Below are 20,447 nucleotides of genomic sequence, written 5' to 3' on the forward strand. Positions count from 1 at the left end.
AGGGGATTTGCAGAGCGATTGCTGATGATTGCCGAGTGCTGGAGCTGAGTTGATTTGGCTGGAGTGTCAAAGCTACAAAAGAAAAAAGAAGAGTTGGTTCGGCAAGTATTAATATGATTTCAACAAGTATGTATTGGAAATGGCTTACTATGATATTGAATAACCTATTGTCGCACTTTTAGTTTAGAGACTCGTTGAGCAAGACACTGCCGAAGAATGAAATATTGATGAGTTAAAAAAAGAAACACTGACATTTGATACAATTTCTAGAAATACACTATCATCTCAAGTTTGCTCAGTGGGACTGAGTACAACCGTGTTAAAACATACAACATACAGCTTCCTAAAAAAACACGAATAATATCCGTCTTCTAGCATAGTATACTTGTGAATACATGACATTTGTACCACAAAAACCTGTAAGAACAAATTTAAATGTAAAAAGATGGTCAAATAAACGATGTTGAACAAACGACGAGGCTCGCGTCACTACGTTTCAATTTAAGGTAGTTCGCAATGTAACACAATCTGACTCTTCGATTATATGTCGACAAGACCTACCAAATAGACATATTTTGTGTTCATTTTCTGTATTAAACACTATTATATCCTTATTTTTGTGTACTTACAGATTACCTTCGTTGAACAATAAAGATGGCAGGTGCATGGCGGGAGCTCATCAAAGAAGGAGCGTCGCATCTGTGACGTCATCTGCGATGGCCGCGTGACCAAGGGTGGTGAGTAAATAGTGATTTTAATTCAAATATGTTGATTTTTGACTTTAACACGATCTAAAATATGGCATTTTGGGCAGGAAATCGACTGGGCACTCGGCCCGGGGTTCAAAATCCTATTTCAACGTTTAGAAGGTTGATTGCAAAACTTCTTTGCAGGTCTAATTAAAAGTAAAATAGTGAAACTGAATAAGCTGTTCTTGCGTGTATTTGCTTTGCGTTGGGGGGATGTAAGGACACGTTAACATGATCCTATTATTTTTGCTAATGACTGAAACACCTCCAAGGCGGCTCAAGAAGGGTTTTTTTTTTTCTTGTTTGTAAATGTTTTCCCCTCTTGACTCACGGAGGTCCTTGACAACCAACTTTTTTTTTTGCCCTGGAGGTATTGTTTACACCGAGAGCCCGGCTGCGTAATTGTTTGAGAAATGCTGCTGGCATCTATTTCCAATGATTTTGCGCCCTCCTATCTTAATTAACTGTATCACGGGCGAGGGACGGCTTGGAGTGCGACGTTACGGGGGCGACTGTTTATTGTAAATGCTTGCAAAACAACAGCCTTGACACCTTTTCATGAGCCAAACGTCCAAATCGTGGCGGGCGTATTTTTTTCGTCCCCCCCTTCAAGTGCAAAATTACATTTGTAATACATTTACATGCGAGTCTCGCTTGAAGCCAGCCCGTGCGTTGCATTTAAATGGAGACAATGGGGGGGATTAATATGCTGAGTGATTGCTGAATCTGTCTTTCTCAGACCTACAGTCTACTCGTTATAAAACCAAAGTAGATGAAAAGCAGGATGGGGGCGGTTTGCAGAGTGGGACGTTGGGCAAAACCAGCACGAAGCATTCGGAATATTCGCTTTCAATGTGGGTTTTTGATACGCTAATTGCACTCCACTCAGTGTCATGGTTATGGACTTTTCCCTCTCCCTCTTGGCCCAATTTGTACAGTGAGATAAAATACAAAATCTGACATCAAGTGTCTTGAAAATGTGGTTAAAAAGTCAAATACTGTATCATGTAAATATGCGACATTGTAGGTGTTTGTGATATGAAATATGCAAATGTCACACAGCAGAGACAACACATTAGTAGGATTGAAATGCAATCAAGTGGTTGTCTCCAATAGAGGCAGAAACAAGATGTAAATATGGTACGTTAGCAGCGTTGAGCGTGTTGTATTGAAGGTAGCGTGTATTAAAAATATCAATATAACAGGAGTGATGCAAATTTCATGCCCGCTGACAGAAATGTAATAACGTACACAATAAAGATTTCCACATCTTCAACCTAAATTATTCAAGAATGCCTCTCCTTGCGCAAAACTTGAGAGTATTAAAGACTTTTTCTTCATAGTTTCCAGCATTTGGATGATAAAGCTGTCTGAAATATGCTGTTAGAGATTAAAAGTTAGAGTAGCTGCAAAGTCAAGTAACTCCTAACCTTTTTCTTTCAATGGAAAGATGGAGCTATTTGGTATACTTGATCGAAATGCACCACTCGCAAGTGGGGGAAAAGTCAGATGAAATCAAATGCAATATTCTGATTTCTGCTCGGCTAACGGATGCTTTCAAGATGGCACAACAAGTTGCTATACTAACTGCTTACTGTCTTTGCCAACGGATTTATTTTTACTTTTTCGCACTTCCAATTCTTGTTTGACTTCCTGGTTCAGATATTTCGAAACTAGCAGCCCACTTCTTCACTCGATAGGAGTGCACATCTCGATGAGACGGCTTAAAAGTATTTCTGTGTTAAAACTCTGGGAAAGAAACAGCAAGCCCTGTTTTATGTATGAAACCAGAACAAACACTCGAGCCCAGAATTTTGATTACTTGGTAGAGTATGACAGACGTTTCTTCTCTTTGCACTCTCTGCACTACTAGCTGTATTGTGTGCGAGGCATCCATTAGTGGCGACCCCCCCCCCCCAAAAAAAACAACACAAAGTGAATGACCATTCATCCATTAGCGTTGGTTATGAACTCGATGGCGCTACTCATAAAACACCTACGTAGAAGAGCGCGTAGGCCGGAGTGTTGTTGAGCGCGGCCGTGCCTGCTAATGATGTCACGCTCGGTTGAAAGAAGAGCTTCGAGAGGAACCCGGATAATGTCTGCCAAGTGCCGGCGCCAAACAAAGTGCATATGGATCAAGAAACTACTTTCATCTTGCCTACTCTTCTCTCAACCTTTGTTTTTAACCGGAGAATATAGGTTGTACATGAAGAAAATCTGACACCAAACGAAAAAAACAATTGTCACTTAAAGGTCCTTAAAGTGCAGAGGATCATCAAGCATCAACATCAAGCGACTAGCATTTCCGCACAAAGAAACTCCACAGTAGCCTTCGTAACACAACAGCACAAACTGAATTGGGATTTTTGGACAAATGAGCAAACACGCGTGCTAGCATGTTACTCAAATATGAACTCATTGAACTCTATTTTTGACATTTACATACCATAATAAATGCTATTTTGCTGGCCCATTTTGAGTTGTGTTTAAGTCAATTTGCTTCTCCGCAGGCGGCGCGGAAATAAACGTACGCTACGTATTCAATACACGCGATAAACGTCTGTTTGTATCGGGTTGCGGCGAGCCACAGTTAAAAAGCCATGAAGCCGCGGAGAGCGACGAAGGAATTGACAGCTAACTGATGCGGCTCCTTCTTTTCGCAAAGCGCCAGCCTGAGTGCAGACAGCTTCAATAAATCAAAGCAACGGCACGGCGGCATGTGCAAAAGTTTACCGTAAATCCCCCTCGGGATCATAAATGTACACCTTCCCGGCGCATCCGTCGGCCCTGGCCGTCTTTGTTTGCCCAATGTAATTGTGTTGTTCGGTTCTTTCTTTATTTATATCTTTTTAAACAGATCTGTCCACAATTCAAACACAATTGATCTCTGTGAGCGCTTGCAGAGCTTTAAGGTTGGCTTATGCATATTTAAATGTTTTTTGCCTCTGTGTGTTTTTCCTTAACAAAGATACCGGCACTAATTTGTATTGGGCGACTTAGTTCCTTATGAAGATGGAAATGTTCAGCATGAATCATTTAAATGCTTCCATCAACAAAACATAACATCATGAAAAAGTTAAACACAGAGTTGGATCTCAAATGGAAAATAAAATGAAATAATCCCGCCCACCTACCCACCTTTTTTTTTATTCAATCGAAACAGGTGGTCAGCCACTAGCTTGGCACATTTACACAAACACTCACACCAGAAGGCCGGAGCAAGGATTCTAACCGAGCAGAGCAGTGAGATGATTGCGCTAACTACTCGCCAACCGTGCGGCCTGAACATTCAGAATAAAAAAAACTGAATCATGCCTTTGAAGCTTCTTGTGTTCCACCAGCAGATGGAGGAATGCTCCTGGTCTGACATGGTCGCCCCAATGCCGCCCACTGACGAGACCCCCCCCCCCCCCCGTCCCTGGACCCTCCTCCTGCATGGACCTTCACAGAGGGAGAACATATGTTGAGGCCGGAGAGAGCCGGCTGGGATGAGTTTGGCTGCGGGGCTGCTCTTTGTGTATTTTCATCCCTCCCATCAAAGTGGTGGAGTGTGAGCCATTTTTGCGTGTGTGAAGTGTAGATGTGGAAAGCCGGGCGATTGAAGCCGTCGTGTCGAAATGGGTGCTCGTCTCGCCGTGTGGTTTCATCTCCTGGCCCTCCTCCAGCCTCCGGCCGGCGCTTCCATGGACTCCTGCTACGACGACGGGACGGCCGCCCCTAGCCGCTGCTTGCCCAAGTTTGAGAACGTGGCCTTCAATCGCAGCGTGGTGGTGTCCAACCAGTGCGGAATCACGCCCGAGGACTACTGCATGCAGATGGGCTCGGCGGCGCGCTCGTGCCACCGCTGCGACGCTTCGGTTCCGGATTTCAGCCACAGCGCCGCCCTGCTGACCGACTTCCACCGGAACGACGAACCCACGTGGTGGCAGAGTCAGTCCATGTACTATGGTGTCCAGCACCCAAATTCCATCAACCTCACCCTCCATCTGGGTAAGGACGAAATGTTGTCAATTTGAACGTCATTGCTAACCAAAACAGCAGCGACAATGCACGTTAGGTCTCTTTGTACGATGCTATCAAGCATTGCCGCTTACTGTCAACAGTTTGGAATTGACGTCAAAATGCCTTCGGGCTCGTATTGCGAATATTTTGGTACTTTGACGTCAATTTCAGTCAACAGCAGGGGGCGACTCTGGGTAAAATGTCAGCCCCCTGAGATGGCTGAAAACTGGTGGATTAGTCTCCTTAATCTTTCTAACTTCCCCATTTACCAAAATATGCTTTCAAGTTGAGTTTTTGCGGCGACCCGATTGGTATTCTCCGACGATGATGTTCTGTTCCCACTTGACTTTTCACTGCTTCGACATGATTGTCCTTTTTGTTTTTATTTCACTTGCCATAACTGAGAAATGCATCAGAGTCTGCGACTGATTTCCTGGTTCACGGTGTGCGCTTGAACTTTTACAAAGTTCCCGTCGCTCAACTTTGACGATGTTCTCTTTTTGTGCGCTTGTTCAATTTAGCCGGCTTTCAAAAAACCTCTTATGTTTTGCCATCTCCACGAATAGAACCAAAATGCTCGCGCTGGAAATGAAGATAATAATACTAACAACATAATTGAATGCAGATGGTTGCTAGTGGTTCTGGTGATGGGATTTCACGGGGAAAAGCGCGTTAGCTTTACCGCTTTAGCTTCGCTGACATTTTGGCTCGGGGACGCGTCTTCCCTCGTCTCGTCTGTCCACTGGCACGGGCGTGCTTAATGTCGAACAGCGCGGGCCGTGGCTCAGCCCCGTCTGCGTAAAAACACTTGGACACGGCTCGGAGTCGGAATTGGTGAGCATGAAGCGCCTGCCACCCCCTCGAGGGCTCATCTGAGAGGTTTGTAGGGAGGATTTCAAGTCAATAAGGAGGACATGGAGTTTCTTTTGACATGACAAAAACATTTTTTTCTGTCAGCTTGCATCCTTGGTGCGTAGAGACACCCCACAGACCTCCGCCAAGGCTGGAACATGGCTCGCTTGCAATATTAATGCATTTCGTGTCTGTGATCAAGGAACAAAGTGCACTAAGTTCCAACTGTCAACCCGATGAGAGTTGACAGAAATCAAAGCGCGCCAACATGTAAAATAGGATTTTCCTTGATAGCTTTTAAATTGCTGTCTAAACACGTAATCAAAGCGGAATGAAAAATGTCAACGACTTGTCGTATTGTGTGTCGAGAGGGCAGGAAGTGGATATTTTTTCCCAGCAGCGGCTTTCTATTTTTTTATAGGCTCTGTTTCGATCATTTAAGAGCGCCCGCCCGCCGCCTGTACCGAAAAGTAGCGGCCAGTCGCCGAAGAATATTTGTGATGGATGCGCTGCCCCGCAAACCCGTCTGGCCTTCAAGGCCGAGAGACACAACCAAGGTTGTGAGAAAAGAAAGAAAAGGGATACTTGTGTAAAAAAAAAAAAAAAGATGGGTCGCTCTAAGAACTGATCTGTGCTTGTTTCAAAGGTTTGAAAAGCATGTTACCCATCTGGATGTTGACGGGGCGGGATCTGGACACGTTTGTTGTCTTTTGCTTCTCCAGTCTAAACACGCTCAAGCGGAGGAGAGCTAGGATGACAAACATGGCAGTGGGAGTCTGGAGGCAAACAAAATACGACCAGGGAGGACAAAGCGGTGGGGGGTCTTAGAAAGAAAAAATGCTGCTTAAGAATCAGGGTGATCTTTTTTTTTCCCACTAAGAGAAACACTCTCGCGTTCTCGTTGGGCGCAGTCAACGAACACCAACATCCTGACTCACATCTAAAAACAACAATGACATGTTTGAAAACTCGTGCAAAAGCACCATCGTAAATATTCTCTTCCAGTTTAGTCTGGACGAGAATGTCCGCGAGGTCAAAATGTTCCCACGCTGCCCTTTAATAGCTTCCAGATAAATCTACGTTATTAGATCGACTTTACAGGAGCCGCTCCGGTGGATTTTCCGACAAGTCCGAAAGGTTATCTTTCTGGGATTATTTCTCGATGGGCCGGCGCAGACTTTAATTGAGATCAGACTCTGGATTTGCGAGGTCTCTTGGGTCATGTGTACGAAGCGACGCGGTCTTCGGATTAACTTAAAACTCTTCGCGGGGGTGTCCACGGATACGTCAAATGAAATGGAATGTCTTCAATTTGACGGATAAAAAATCTTTCCTCCGTGTCAAAATCTAGAAAGAAACGCAAGATGAGCTTTTTATGATATCCGAACTTTCTTTGTTTTGATAGCCGTAAATGTAAAGTTGCAATCCTTTCACCGGTTTCAACTAGTCACCTGGTAAAACAAAACAAAATAAATGTCAAATTTTGAACGATTTAATGATGAAAATGCTTGCGGTAGCTCAGGTCAATAGTCATTTGATTTCAACAGCAGTTGCAATTTTCCATCACCTCCCTTCTTCATCTGTAAACATCCATCGTCTCGGCGTGTTCCCGTATTAGCAGCTGTAGCTACAGCAACACCGTATGAGCTGTAATGAAATCTCACCCCCCGCCCCAACACCGAAATGTCCCCCCCCTCACCGCTCATCGAAATCACGAATCATTAAACATGGAATGTGCGAAATTACGCAAAGCATCAGATGCAACTTTGCCTTTCCTCTGTGATGAGTTGTGCCTCGCTGCCGGCAGGGCTGCGGTCACCTCACGCAGAGACTAAATGAATGTTTAACGATCTTTCGGCTTGGAGAGGAAAGAAACCATTATGGACGGCTGGGAAAACAAGAACGCTTGCGATACCTGGGAGGGGAGACCCCCACCCCACCCCTACGTTCGGGGAGACCTTGTGTCTAATGATGTCGGACAAATTTCCCCGTAGATGCGAGTGCGAGGACAATCCGTACACAGCCGGCAGCTCAATTACAAGCGTCGTACGTCTTTCATTAGCGGCACCTGACTAGTCTGAAGAGTGTTCGGCAACGAGAAAGGACAAAAGAAACGCTCTCCGGCAGGCGTGGAGTGTTCTCATTTGGTTTCAAGAGCCCACAAGTGGATGGCATCTGTCTTAAATCAACAGTCGACGCTTTCACGCTGACTGTAAAAGTCGGCCTTTTTTGTTCCCTTGTAAACAATACCGACATGAAATGGAATCAACCGGAGATAGTCCCACCTTTACGAGTACAATGGACTTTTAGTATCTGTGATATAAGGAACGGACTTACCGTGTTTTCTAGACCTTTCTGACATTTGCCAGAAATCTCCGTGTGTGGTTGTTTCACTTCAGCTGAGTGCGTTCCGTCCGCAGGGAAGGCCTTCGAGATAACCTACGTCCGCCTGAAATTCTACACCAGCCGGCCGGAGAGCTTCGCCATCTACAAGCGCACCGAGGCGGGGGGACCCTGGCTGCCCTATCAGTTCTACAGCGCCTCGTGCAGGGAGACCTACGGCAAGGCCGCCAACGGTTTCCTGCGGCTGGGCGACGACGAGAGGACGGCCCTGTGCACGGACGAGTTCAGCGACATCGCCCCGCTCACCGGCGGGAACGTGGCCTTCTCCACCCTGGAGGGACGACCCGGCGCCTACAACTTCGACCAGAGTCTCGTATTGCAGGTCAGTTTCGTTATTTCGTTGACTCTTGAACTTTCTGCAGCACCTAAAAGCTTTATTCCAACAACTTTGAGAGTTTCCTGTGAAGAATCTTTATTTTCAGCCCTCCAGTCACATGGAAACGATGTTGAATAATGTAAGATGATCACATCCGTTCTTGAAAAAAGAAACATCATCTTTAACACTACATGTGCCAAAGTCACACATTTGACTGAGCCCAGAAATTTCCAGGTGTGAAAAAAATGGCCATGTGAAGAAAAAAAGAATCCAACTTCCTTACATTTTCAAAATAAAACACATTCAGGAGGAGTTTTACCCATTGACTTCTCAACAATGTCTTAGGAATACTTCAGGGTCAAATAAGACAATTGGCACTTCAAAATTCTTCTCTTCCGTCGAGTGGCAGTTTGGAGAATCTTTCATGCCGTTAACCTCCTCGCGAAAATGAGCTTTTGGACAGAGCGCAACACCACTACGCCCTTCTCGAGCATCCGCCCTTTAAATCTCAACGTTGCGGCTTTTTAAGGCGGGCTCTCGGACCCCCGCGGAGCAAAAAACGGCAGCCTTCCTCCCGCCTGATCCCCTTCTAAGCTGGGAAAAGATGGAGAGGCGGTCTCGGCCCCGTCATCTCCTCAGCCTTAAGCTGCACCAAGCATAAAGAAGAAGAAATAGTTTTCTCTCATCGTGTAAGGTCCCCTGGGTGCCCTCTGTGAGGAAAAAATAGAGACGGAGTACACAATTGGATTATCCAGAGGCGACGACGTTTGGCGGCTGTCAAGTGCCAAGTGGCGTGGACGTGTCACATCTGCCCAGAGAAGTGGATTTGCAAGTCCGGAGATCACATGCAAACTCCACGCTGGGTCGACTCGAAATTCACACTGTCAGGCGAAACGTGGTATCCACTAGCTCACCTGTTGTCCAAAATCTATATTGAGATAAAGCTTTCCCCAGTTTTCTCCTCGGTTGTTGTCGCGAAAACATCGTACGGTGGCTCAACATCGACAGAGGCCCGGGGTCTCGCTCCGAGAGGTCTCGGGGTCGTTTGTTTGTCTTGGGCTTTCAGGCTTGGTTGAACAGCTTTCACAGCAACTCGCAATGATTAGCCGGCGCTTTTGATTGGGGTCCTTAGTCCTTGGGTCAACATCTCAGTGGTCGTCTTCAGGATGCAGCTGACTGGGTAATCAATGGAGGAGGGGAGACGGAGCAACTCTTCGATCAATAAAGACCTAGCGCAGGCCTCCATGGATATTTCAGTCCAGGAAAATTAATTACCGTTCCCTCCATTATCTAGCGTACTTGGGGTCACGGATGAGGCGAAGCTGACATTGGGAGAGAGCCGGGGTCTAACATTGATCGGTCGCAAGCCAATCAAAGAGAAATAGTCAACAGTAAGGTTCAAAAGTCGGACCGTACAGCGGTGTCTTGAGAAACCGGCGGCCTGACTGAAGAGTTTTTCAAGATAAGGCTCCTATAGAGTCGTGGTAATCTCAAAGGATCGTACATACTCCGAACACGCTAGCAGCCTCGGTTGGCCCCGCGAGAAAATTGCACTTCCTTTCTTGTCGCGTGCGGGGAAAGCTGTCACCATCGCACGGCGTTAAGTGCTGAGAATACCGCAATCTCTAATTAACCCGCGAGCCTTTTAATGTTTTCATATCCATTGTGAACACAGCATAATTGACTGGGGCCCTTTGGGTGGGCAGGGGATCAGCGCAGAAGGTTTACTTACATTAAAACCAGCCCATTAATGGTGCGTCTGGCTGTATTTCCGTACGCAAGCATCGAACCGGAGATTATAAAGCCGCGCCAGATCAATAAGTGCTACCCGCACACAGATTGAGTGGCAAATCTCCCAGCGGTACCTGCCCGACCGACGCTGCCTGGCTTTTCCAGCGAGATAAGAAGACCTGCCCTCGCCTCTGATCCCATCTCCTACTGGATTCAAATAATGACTCAGTTGCAGGGAGACATTAAAACCTTTTCAGAATGTTTGTAAACAGTAGCGGCAGAGCACTGACAAAATCATGTTGGGCTTGAGGTTGAACTGTCAGATAAATTAATCATGTGGAACCTGATGGTGAGAAGGCTAAATTGAGTGGGAGTTGTAAAGAGCTCTACGGAGAAGATAGCAACACTGCGTATTAGCATAGAAGCCACTTTAGCACCACCGCAGAACCGCTAGCGTGGGGATTGGGGAACAGTATCTTGTAGAAATGTAGCTAAAACATATCGGCTAGCTAACATCTCCTCCATATTAGCATGGGGAATGGGAAAGAATATTTTTCCACAGGTCAGTAAAACCTTCTAGAAATGTAGCCAAAACATACCAGTTAGCCGGCTAGCTAACATCTCCTCCACAGCAGCGTGTGAAAGCAGCACGTCTTTGCCATAAATTCGAGCAACACAAAAGTCATTTAATCAATCGGTCCCTCATGATCACAATAACTATTTCTGAATATCCACCGTGTCTATTAAATTACCTGTTGAAATGTAAATTACGGTCTCCCTCAGTGGCAGTTTTCCTCCCGCAAGTGGCGTCAAATAAACTCCTATAAAGTCCTAATTATCATTCAAGCCATGGGCCGTGTTTTCTCAGCGACTCCGCTTGGTCAATGCGACGGAAGGGTTTGTTTACCTTCGGTGACGCGGGAGCTATTGGCACTTTGACGTAGGTGTGAAAATGTCTATTGTGATTTTGTTCTCCACATTTTAAAACAGCTCCCTAACATGTCTTTGAGGACCGACATTTACTCATCAACATGTTCAACCAAAGCTTTTCATTTTTGGCTCACTAAATGCCAGCTTAATGCTAACAGTACCAAATGCTAATATTACAAAACACCAATACAGAGACACTCCAGAGACCCAACGCTTTGTATACTAGCAATTAAAAAGTTTATTCTCCATACTAGGTCCCCATTAAATGGCCCCTCGAGTGTTTTTTTTTCCTTCCTTTGGACAGGTGTTGTCATGAGCAAAAGAGCGCATCCTCTATGCAAAACCGCAAACAATCTTTGGTACAAAGAGAATCGTCAAATTAAATGCGGCGTCGCATGTTTTTCTCCAACGGTGACAGTAGTTGTTCCCTACCGAGGCGAGCAAAATAAAGTGCGCTTGGATTCACACAAGACCACAACTGCATGATAAAAAAAATAGCAAGCTAAGAAACAAAAAAAACAACAAATGTTCGGAATTTTATGAGAATATTGGCAGTGCTGCTTTGACTGAGTCCAGGCTATGTTTTCATTTTGAACAGGTAAGGTGGATTATGCATATGAGACAGAGGATTAGACTCAATAAGTACGATTTACTACCGACAATGGAACACAAGTTTCTTTCTCGGCTATACAATAAAATGTCCCTGCTGGACATCATCGAAAAGCAATTATAATAAAATCAGAGTTTATCGCAGGGGATACCTTCCAAATAGACCTGCAACAGGTGGAAATGTGCGATATAGGACCACCATATCAAATATGATTCAGTATTTATTTATATATTATATTTGATACTTTACAGTCACACACAGAGCAGACAACACAAGCACAAGAAAGTCCATTAGCAAAGAGAACATAAGCGGGGGTGCACTGTATTTGTATATAAGACATAAAAGGGTAAAATTTCCATAATATCACCCATTTAAATTATTCATATGTGGCTTTGTGCAAAGAAACAAACCGAGTTGGTGACTGCAGATGTTTCCTCTCCATAGTGCAAAGTCCAACGAGTATTAGCTCTTTTTCCATCGAAGCAAACATTTATCGGCTTTAAGCGAAAGCAAAACAAATGTCACCCGTGGGAAGAGACGAGGCCATCGGTCATTTACGGCGACTCCGCTTGGCATTTAGCGTCAATGTCCCGCCGTTATGTTTTATGGGTCGTTAAATTAGAACACCGCACGCCGGGATGACACGATTGGCGAAAGGCACTTTTCGGTTAATCACACTGAAGTGGCGCCGTTTGGAATTTGGCCCGAAACAACCTTTATTTTCCAGAGTGAAAGTTGTTTACACAAAGTCAAACGGATTGCCGCTTGACCAGTCGACCGGAACGGACGACGTCTCATGATGCTTTTATACAATGCAAGCCTGGTTTTTCCTTATTAGGAACCCAGAACCTATTTATTTATCTATTTATTTATTTATGTAATCTAATTCATCTTATTTTTATTTATTTATTTATTTATGTAATCTAATTCATCTTATTTTTATTTATTTATTTATTTATTTAATCTTATTCATATTAAATCTTTATATGAATTATTTCTCTATTTATTTGCTTTAGTGTGGCACATCCGGCCACCGATACCTTTAAATCATCCAACGTTGGGAATGCGAATGCTTCTTCTTCGCCTTGGAGCATTCCAAAGTATACCTCAAAGTCAACTCCAACTCCCTGCTAGCATCATGACAACGGGCACTCCAGAAAACAAATGGCTGGAATTGGAAGAGGCTGGACGACCTCTGACCTGGTAGCATGTTTCAAAGAGACACGGGATTGAAACCACCTGGGAGCGCAACTCTGTGACACGCCATGATGAGGTTCCCGTAGGTCAAAGGTCCCGCTGGAGGGGCAACATCTGGTGTAAATGTGCCACTGTCTGCCCTGGGGGATGTTTGGAGCCAGCAAATGAAGTGCTCTTCTCTGAAATGGCCTCTCACTCCATCCACCTTTGTATGTGGCCTCTTGATTTCTCCTGCCAAGCCTTATCGCTGCACTCGGAGCCACTTGAACACCCTCTTTGAGATGGAACCTGAAGAATTGCTTTTCAGTGGGGTGGCTTTTGCTCTGTTTACACATCAAGTTCCATTGGCTTCTTGTCGTGACAGTTGCAAGAGCCAAAGAGAAACAAAGAGCCAGTCGAGTCTGAAATGTTAAACTTGTGGTCAAATCCAATAAAGAGGAAGTCTTTGGGAGACGCTAATTACTTGAGGGAGGTATTATCAGCCCTTTCACATGGCCTATTAAAGCTGTGAATTCGCGCTGTGTTTCCGAGGGTGCAAGTTGGTTTGTGAATTTGCTGGATTATGTATTCGAAGCGTAACGGAGCCAGAAGGGAATAACGGGAAGGCAGGACCGAGGAGGCTTTAACAGTCAGCACTTCATTTTCCCTCTGTGCGCACACAAAAAAAATGCTGAGTTGTTTTCTTAACCTACTCGCTGGCGAGAGCAGATTGGGTAACTTTACCCAGGATTGGGTTCATTATTTTCACGAAGCAGATTAAGCTGAAGATTGGTTGTGGGCGGGTTCCGTGGGGAACACCGCTGAATAGTAACACCCACCACGGCAATCCTGATAACCCGGTAACCCATTTCTTTGTAACCTTAACTCACCCGTATGGGTAGTTTTGATATATTTTGTATTCAAATTTGATGGAATTCTTATTCCTGACCGCGAGCTAGCTTACTAATAACCACCACCAGCTCCATTTAAACGATTTCATTCATGTTGTTGACTGATCGGACGCATCGTTATTGATATAAAATGGATCAGCCATGCAAACAAAAAAACATAACAGGGTCATTCATCTGGTAGCCACTGAGCGTGATGGCGGAGAAGCGCTATTAGTCAAGCTCGAGGGAACGGTGCTAATTGTGAAAAGAAAAGCCAGCAGACTGGCCTCTAAATAGCACTTCTTCCACAGAAAGGAGAGTTCCTTTAGGTTAATTAGCATTCCAGTCAGCACCATTACTTTTTATTTGTGCAAATCACAGCAAAAGCTTAATTAACTTTCACATTCCGCTCGGCCGTACAGTACGGGGGAGGCGCTGACGTCGGCTGCGATTCAGCCGGTGCTTTTCGCAAACATTCATGATTCAATTAGCGGCCACAAAGATTCCGAGGCTATCGTACATGTCTGCGCCGCTGTTGTTTTAACCTCCAGGAACGGGTGTCATCTCGTCTCCGCCCCCCAACCCGGAGTCATGCCCTCCATTCCCAAAGTTAATCACTTTTTAATTTAATTGCTGAACTTGGCCACGTCTCCAATATGGAACTCCCCTCCTTCGGTTCATTGTCATTCCGGGCCGCTTTACAGAGGGCGAGGACAGAAAGTAGGAAGGTGGACAAACAAATCCCAATATCGAATTTTGGCCTAATATTGATCCATCGATCTGATTACAAAAAAAATCTTGATGCCGCAGCGTATCAGAATGCGGCGTATGGCTGCGAGCGACCGACTAATGTACTAAGAGCAAAATCGCTCAGTACGAGGCCAAACATTAAATGTGGCTTCATAGTGATGCTTTTTATCCTAAGTGCCATTTTGAGGCAAAATGACTTTATGGTGCTCTAACTGGCGTGCTTTAAAAATGCGTAAATATGATTTGTTACAAGGTCAGTCCATTGCAGCAACATCATCTAATAAATCCTAATATGATATACTCCGTATGCAGATGCATATTCCCCAAGTGTATCTTTTTGGGATTGTAATTTGTTTTGACCTTTATGCAGCGCGTGCTCGCGGCTGTGCGCGTGTGTGTCTTTACAGCTGGCGAGTGAAGTGTGTGTGAAGTGGCCGCGTATGGGAAAGTCTCTTCAGGCCCGAGGCACAAGTGGCGGTGGCGCGGAGGGATTAAAATGCTAATAAAACAGGCAGGATGCATTTGCAGGTTTTTAAGCCGAATGAAATATGCATGAGTTCCCGTGAGGCCGACGCAGAGGACGCCGCACGCCTAATGCCACTGACACCGTCACTGACACTTTTTTTTTATGTTGTAGATAAATGTCATTTTAACCTCTGACATGATCTATCCATCTAACCGCCTAGCTGAGTGCCTAGCTAACTGCCGAGCTAGCTAGCTAGCGATCTCCTGACCAACGTAGCCACGATTGACCTCCAAACCTAGCGTCCTTTCCAGACAGTGTTAAGGTTTCTGAAGCATTCGTTGTTTTTTTATTTTACCAGTAAGACACCTAAAACTCTCCGCTAACACCCTGAGCTAACCTTAGCTCCTACCGACATACATAGAACGTAAACGAGCATTCACTGTCATGTTTGACGGGCAGACGATGGCAGCCATTGTAGATATTTGTCGAAAACACAGTTCAGTGGTTGTTTAGCGACAGGAGAACTTGTTTAAAGGTCACGTTTGGATACGAGGTGACAACTGGCTAATTAGCATGGGCTTTGACGTGAAAAGGATGCCTTTAGGCTAAATGCAGTAGGTGGCCATTGATTGTCTAAGCGCTCTTAATTGGTTTAGTACAACAAAGACGCGACTGCATCGCTCCCGGTGGCACTTTTCAAAGACTCCCAAAGTCACAAAGCAGCCAGAAATCAAACTTTCTCTGGGGCCATCCGCTTCAATATACCCGTTTTCTTTGACTGTTCGCAGCCATTCCTGGCATCAAGCGCTCCCCTTTCTTTTACCTCGCCTCACTTCTGTCGTCTTCTTCTTCTTGTTTACGCTTCCCGTGTTTGTCATCCCGCCTGCGCTTTCTTCTCGCTCCATCCCGTCTTTACCTTTGCGGCGGACTCAAAAAACAGAGGAGCTACAAATCATATCAAAGAGGGCAGCACGAGCACTTCCTTGTAGACTTTGTGTCGTATTTACAAAAGTAGAAGAGTGGCGCCCAACCTCCAGAGACTAATCCCTGTTGTCTGTGATTTTTAATAGGGGTCACATGGCAGATGCCCCAAACTTGTTTTCCATCCATTTTTGTTTGTTTTGCAGGAATGGGTGACAGCGACCGACTTGCTCATCTCGTTGGACAGGCTCAACACTTTTGGTGACGAGGTCTTCAAGGACGCCAAAGTGTTGCGCTCCTATTTCTACGCCGTCTCGGATTTCTCCGTGGGCGGCAGGTAACGGACGCCTGAAAATGCGCAACGTTTTATCATGCTGCTGATTTGGCTAGCAACAGAGTTAAATAGTTAGCTAACTCATGAAAGCCAAAAAGGTTCCAATAAAAATGTCGTGTTTCGCCTCCACATTTGATTCCCCGTTGACACGTTCAAGCTAGCCGCTGCTGTTTTGGGTCGAGTTTTTCTGGGTTCAGCAAAGTTCAGTATGTAGCAAGACTCGCAGTTGTTTACCACTCTCGCTGAAGAAATAGCTGTTAAATATTTGCGACGAAGCCTTCAGCCGGAGTCTCAAATTGATCTGACACCTGTCACGGCCGCTCAGGCTCAGCGGAGCGACCGTGACAGATCGCCCGGCACCGTCTCGACACCTGAGGGAGGAGACCCGCATGACAACGTGTTAGTCAGGAGACACATGCCGCTTTCACGACACCTTCAGAAACGCCGAGTGCCCGGGCCCGTGACATTTTAATCAAAGCACGCACGTTGCCCGGACATTACAAGAATTACAAGCAAAACGGCCTTTCTGTTGACATTTGATGCGTATTGCCGGCACTTTGAAATTTATTCCGGCACTGTTGTGTGATTGACAGCACCAATAAGCCAAGCCTGGGGCCAACTTCAGTATAGCGAGCGATATGACGCTCGGGCATCAGTCATTGACGAGACTGGTCGCAGTGGCTTGACAGAACCTGCTGACGCTGCCACGAGATGGTGGACGGCGCCGGGAGGACTCGGCTGACACCTCCTCACATGCAAAATGCTCAACGCAATCATAATTTGACACGTGCTGGTGTTTTGGGGAGCTTTTATGGGTCAGGTTGCCGGTTGGCTAATTAGCTGGTCGGCTAGTATTTTGATAGCTTGCCTGATTTATTGGCCAAGTGAGAGGCTACTCATTTCATCAATTTGTATTGATTGATTGACATTCAAAGTCGTTAACACACACACGTGTCGTCCTCAGATGCAAGTGCAACGGCCACGCCAGCGAGTGCGTGTGGGCCGAACCTACAAGCGATGACCAAGACGGACGTCTGGTCTGCGCCTGCCAGCATCACACAGCCGGAGACGACTGCCAGATATGTCAGCCCTTCTACCGGGACAGGCCATGGGCGAGGGCCACGGGGGAGTCGGCCAATGAGTGCTTGCGTAAGTGACGTTGCCGCCAAACACCCAAATATGAACGAATTCATGAATTAGTCTAGTCACGTATTTGCTTTCGTTCTATCAAAAGTTGAACTTTTGAGTCGTGATTTAAAAAATGTGGCTTCTAAAAGCGTGCGACCAGCTTACAGGATGACGTGAATTCAAAACAAACTAAATAAAGGCTGCTGTGGTACATGCTATAAATATGCGGAAATTCTGGAACGCACTGTACCTTTGAAGCGGCATCTGTGTTCTTTGTGCGGACGCGTACATTTGACGTAGCTTTGCACATCTGTTTGCCAGAAGCATCATCGGTGTTTGAGAATGGGAATGTTTATCAGTCTTGGCTCATCACGCTTTGACGGAGGGCTGTCAGCGAGGACTCGGAATTGGCTCGCTTTGGGGGAAATAAAAACACAGAGCCTACATTGAAGTCGATTTTGCAGCGGGCTTGTTTTTAATTACTCCTCCTCTTAATTCCGAGACGCAGACGCTTTCAATAATATGGCGACTTAATCAGCGCTAGTCTACATCACAGGGAAGAAACACAATGTGAAGTCGGGCCTTTGTGTAAAAATCGTGTCGCTTCAGTCTTTGTAATGGCGCGTTAGGCACCATCATGCACTTGCTTTAGTTTCTGCTAATCCCCAGTAGCATAAATAAGAACAAACTCACGAGTCATATCTTGTAATTACGCAACATTAAGTTGAGCTCATTTAATACTATAAAAATGAAATGGTGGCCATTTGGTTCAAATGCAGAAACATGCTAGTTAGTTAGCATGCTAGCAATTTACAGACTTCCAACTAATGAATGAGAAAAGTAAATCAAAAAACAATGTAAATAAATATAAAAACTTTGCATCATATACACTTTTCCATCTGCAGTTGAGTGAATAAATTGTTTGCATACCTAATAATGGGCATATTCCCTTTTTCGAGGGGCCGCAAAATATAAAAGTGAGCGTCACTTTCTCAACCGGGCTAATGCCCAGCAGACCGAGCCCAGAGGAGCCATACTGGGGCAACACCAACTTCCTGCGGGGTCGCGTTATGCAAATTAAAGAGTGCTCAGAAGCGGCCAATGGGACTCTGATGTGCTGCGCTAAGAGCCTCCGAGGAGACGTTAGCGCGCGGCCGCTTAAAGAGCAATGACAACGCGGCCGCTGCTGGAAATACTATATTTCTCCCCACCTGCATGCATGCATCCCATTTGTGCTGCTTGCTTAGAGAGAAACCGTTGACTACTCCAAAAGTTGCCCCTTGAAACAACCCAAAAGCCGTAACTTAAAAACCTCAACTTGAAAATGAAAAACCTCATTTGAAAATGACTCCATATTCAATTAATTGTGGCCCACCAATCAACTTTGGCAAAACATTTGAGATTTTCTTTCCAAGCCGCTTTGTAGCTGGCTTATCAGCATTGAGCTTCGACATATGGCTAATAGTAGCACACCAGAACCAGCCGTAGTCATAATAAAACGGGCAATTTCACCGAAATCCCCCCTCAGGGTGGCCGGGCAAAAACCGGAGAGGGATTTGCAGCTCGGCGCTACGATGCCGCCTTATCAGATGACTAATTTGCTCTTGTATCAACACAAATTACAAATTACGCTATCTCAACTTCCCCCCCCCGACGGCCGAGCGGCTCCTCATTAGGCCCGTGTGAAATGAGATTAGCAGCCGGCTTGGAAACGATCATCCGATCCCACGACGGCCCCGCATCGGCGCACGTCTCCTCTCATTTGGGATTTTTATTTCTTTGACCTTCAGGGTGCAAGTGCAGCGGGCGCTCAGAGCGCTGCGTCTTTGACGTGGAGCAGTACCGCAGCACGGGCAGCGGGGGGCGCTGTTTGGCGTGCCGGGACGACACGGACGGCGCTCACTGCGAGCGCTGCCGGGAGAACCACTACCGGGCGTCGCCTGAGCAACCTTGCCTGCCCTGCAACTGCAACGCCAACGGTGAATCCACACATCCAAAAACAAAAATCTAGCAATGGTGCGCTAGCTTTTCGCGAACCGGATGGAAGGCTAACTGTGACATGAATAGCTCATTCCAATGCATAACCCTGTTCCAAAACACTCATTTGAAACCCTAACTCATGCTTTATTGAATCGATTATTTTTTACGTTTCCCCGGCAGAAGATTCAAGATTCAAGATTCAAGAGTTTTTATTCGCCATGTTTGAGCGTGCCAAACAAGGAATTTGACTTCGGTAAAACACACCCTCTGTTCAACATATAGGTGACTAACAACACTCAGGACATGTGAATAATGGCAAAAACAGTGTAGACAAATTCAAAAGGTGTGAAGAGCAGGATGTTATTGCACAGTAATGCCTCTGAGACTCTATGAGTGGTGTGAGTTCATCAGAGCAACAGCCTGGGGGAAGAAGCTGTCTCGGTGTCTGCTGGTTTTGGCGTACCGAGCTCTATAACGCCGTCCGGAGGGGAGTAGTTCAAACAGACTGCAACCTGGGTGAGAAGGGTCTGTAGAGATGTTCCTTGCACGTTTCCTGGTCCTGGACAGGTACAAGTCTTGGATAGAAGGGAGGTTGATTCCAATGATCTTTTCTGCAGTCCTGATTGTCCGTTGCAGTCTGTGCTTGTCTTGTTTGGAGGCTGATCCAAACCAGACAGTGATGGAGGTGCAGAGGACAGACTGGATGATGGCAGTGTAGAAGGTCTTCAGAAGCTCTCGCGGCAGGTTGAACTTCTTGAGCTGTCTCAGGAAGTACAGCCTCTGCTGGGCCTTCTTCCGGACAGAGTCTATGTGGCCGGTCCATTTCAGGTCCCGAGAGATTGTGGTTCCCAGGAACTTGAAGGTGTCTGTGGAGAGAATAGTATTACTGCGGATAGTGAGGGGTAAAAGTGGTGAAGGGTCTCGCCTGAAATCCACTGTCATCTCCACGGTCTTGAGCGGGTTCAGCTCCAGATGGTTTTGGTTGCACCAGTGGACCAGCCGCTCCACCTCCTGTCTGTACGCAGTCTCATCACCGTCCTGGATCAGTCCGATGAGAGTGGTGTCGTCTGCATACTTCAGGAGCTTCACAGGAGAGTCATCTGAGGAGAAATCATTGGTGTAGAGAGAGAAGAGCAGTGGGGAGAGGACGCACCCCTGAGGGGCTCCAGTATTGGTGGTCCGGGTGTCAGATGTGATGCCCCCCAG

At 46.0% G+C, this 20,447-nt stretch overlaps 1 protein-coding gene across 1 annotated transcript in view; it reads left to right on the plus strand.

The window, feature by feature from the left end:
• Nucleotides 1-4,191: 4,191 nt before the first annotated feature.
• The window catches only part of lamc3 (laminin, gamma 3), a 37,806-nt gene continuing 21,550 nt past the window's right edge, over nucleotides 4,192-20,447 (plus strand). The window contains exons 1-5 of the mRNA XM_037265122.1: nucleotides 4,192-4,742; nucleotides 8,027-8,331; nucleotides 16,006-16,136; nucleotides 17,098-17,282; nucleotides 19,052-19,240. Coding sequence (XP_037121017.1) covers nucleotides 4,370-4,742; nucleotides 8,027-8,331; nucleotides 16,006-16,136; nucleotides 17,098-17,282; nucleotides 19,052-19,240 — 1,183 coding nt within the window. The 5' untranslated portion in view covers nucleotides 4,192-4,369. The remainder of the gene's footprint in view (nucleotides 4,743-8,026; nucleotides 8,332-16,005; nucleotides 16,137-17,097; nucleotides 17,283-19,051; nucleotides 19,241-20,447) is intronic.

Source organism: Syngnathus acus, chromosome 12, assembly GCF_901709675.1.
Source record: "Syngnathus acus chromosome 12, fSynAcu1.2, whole genome shotgun sequence".
NCBI classification, from domain to species: Eukaryota; Metazoa; Chordata; class Actinopteri; order Syngnathiformes; family Syngnathidae; genus Syngnathus; species Syngnathus acus.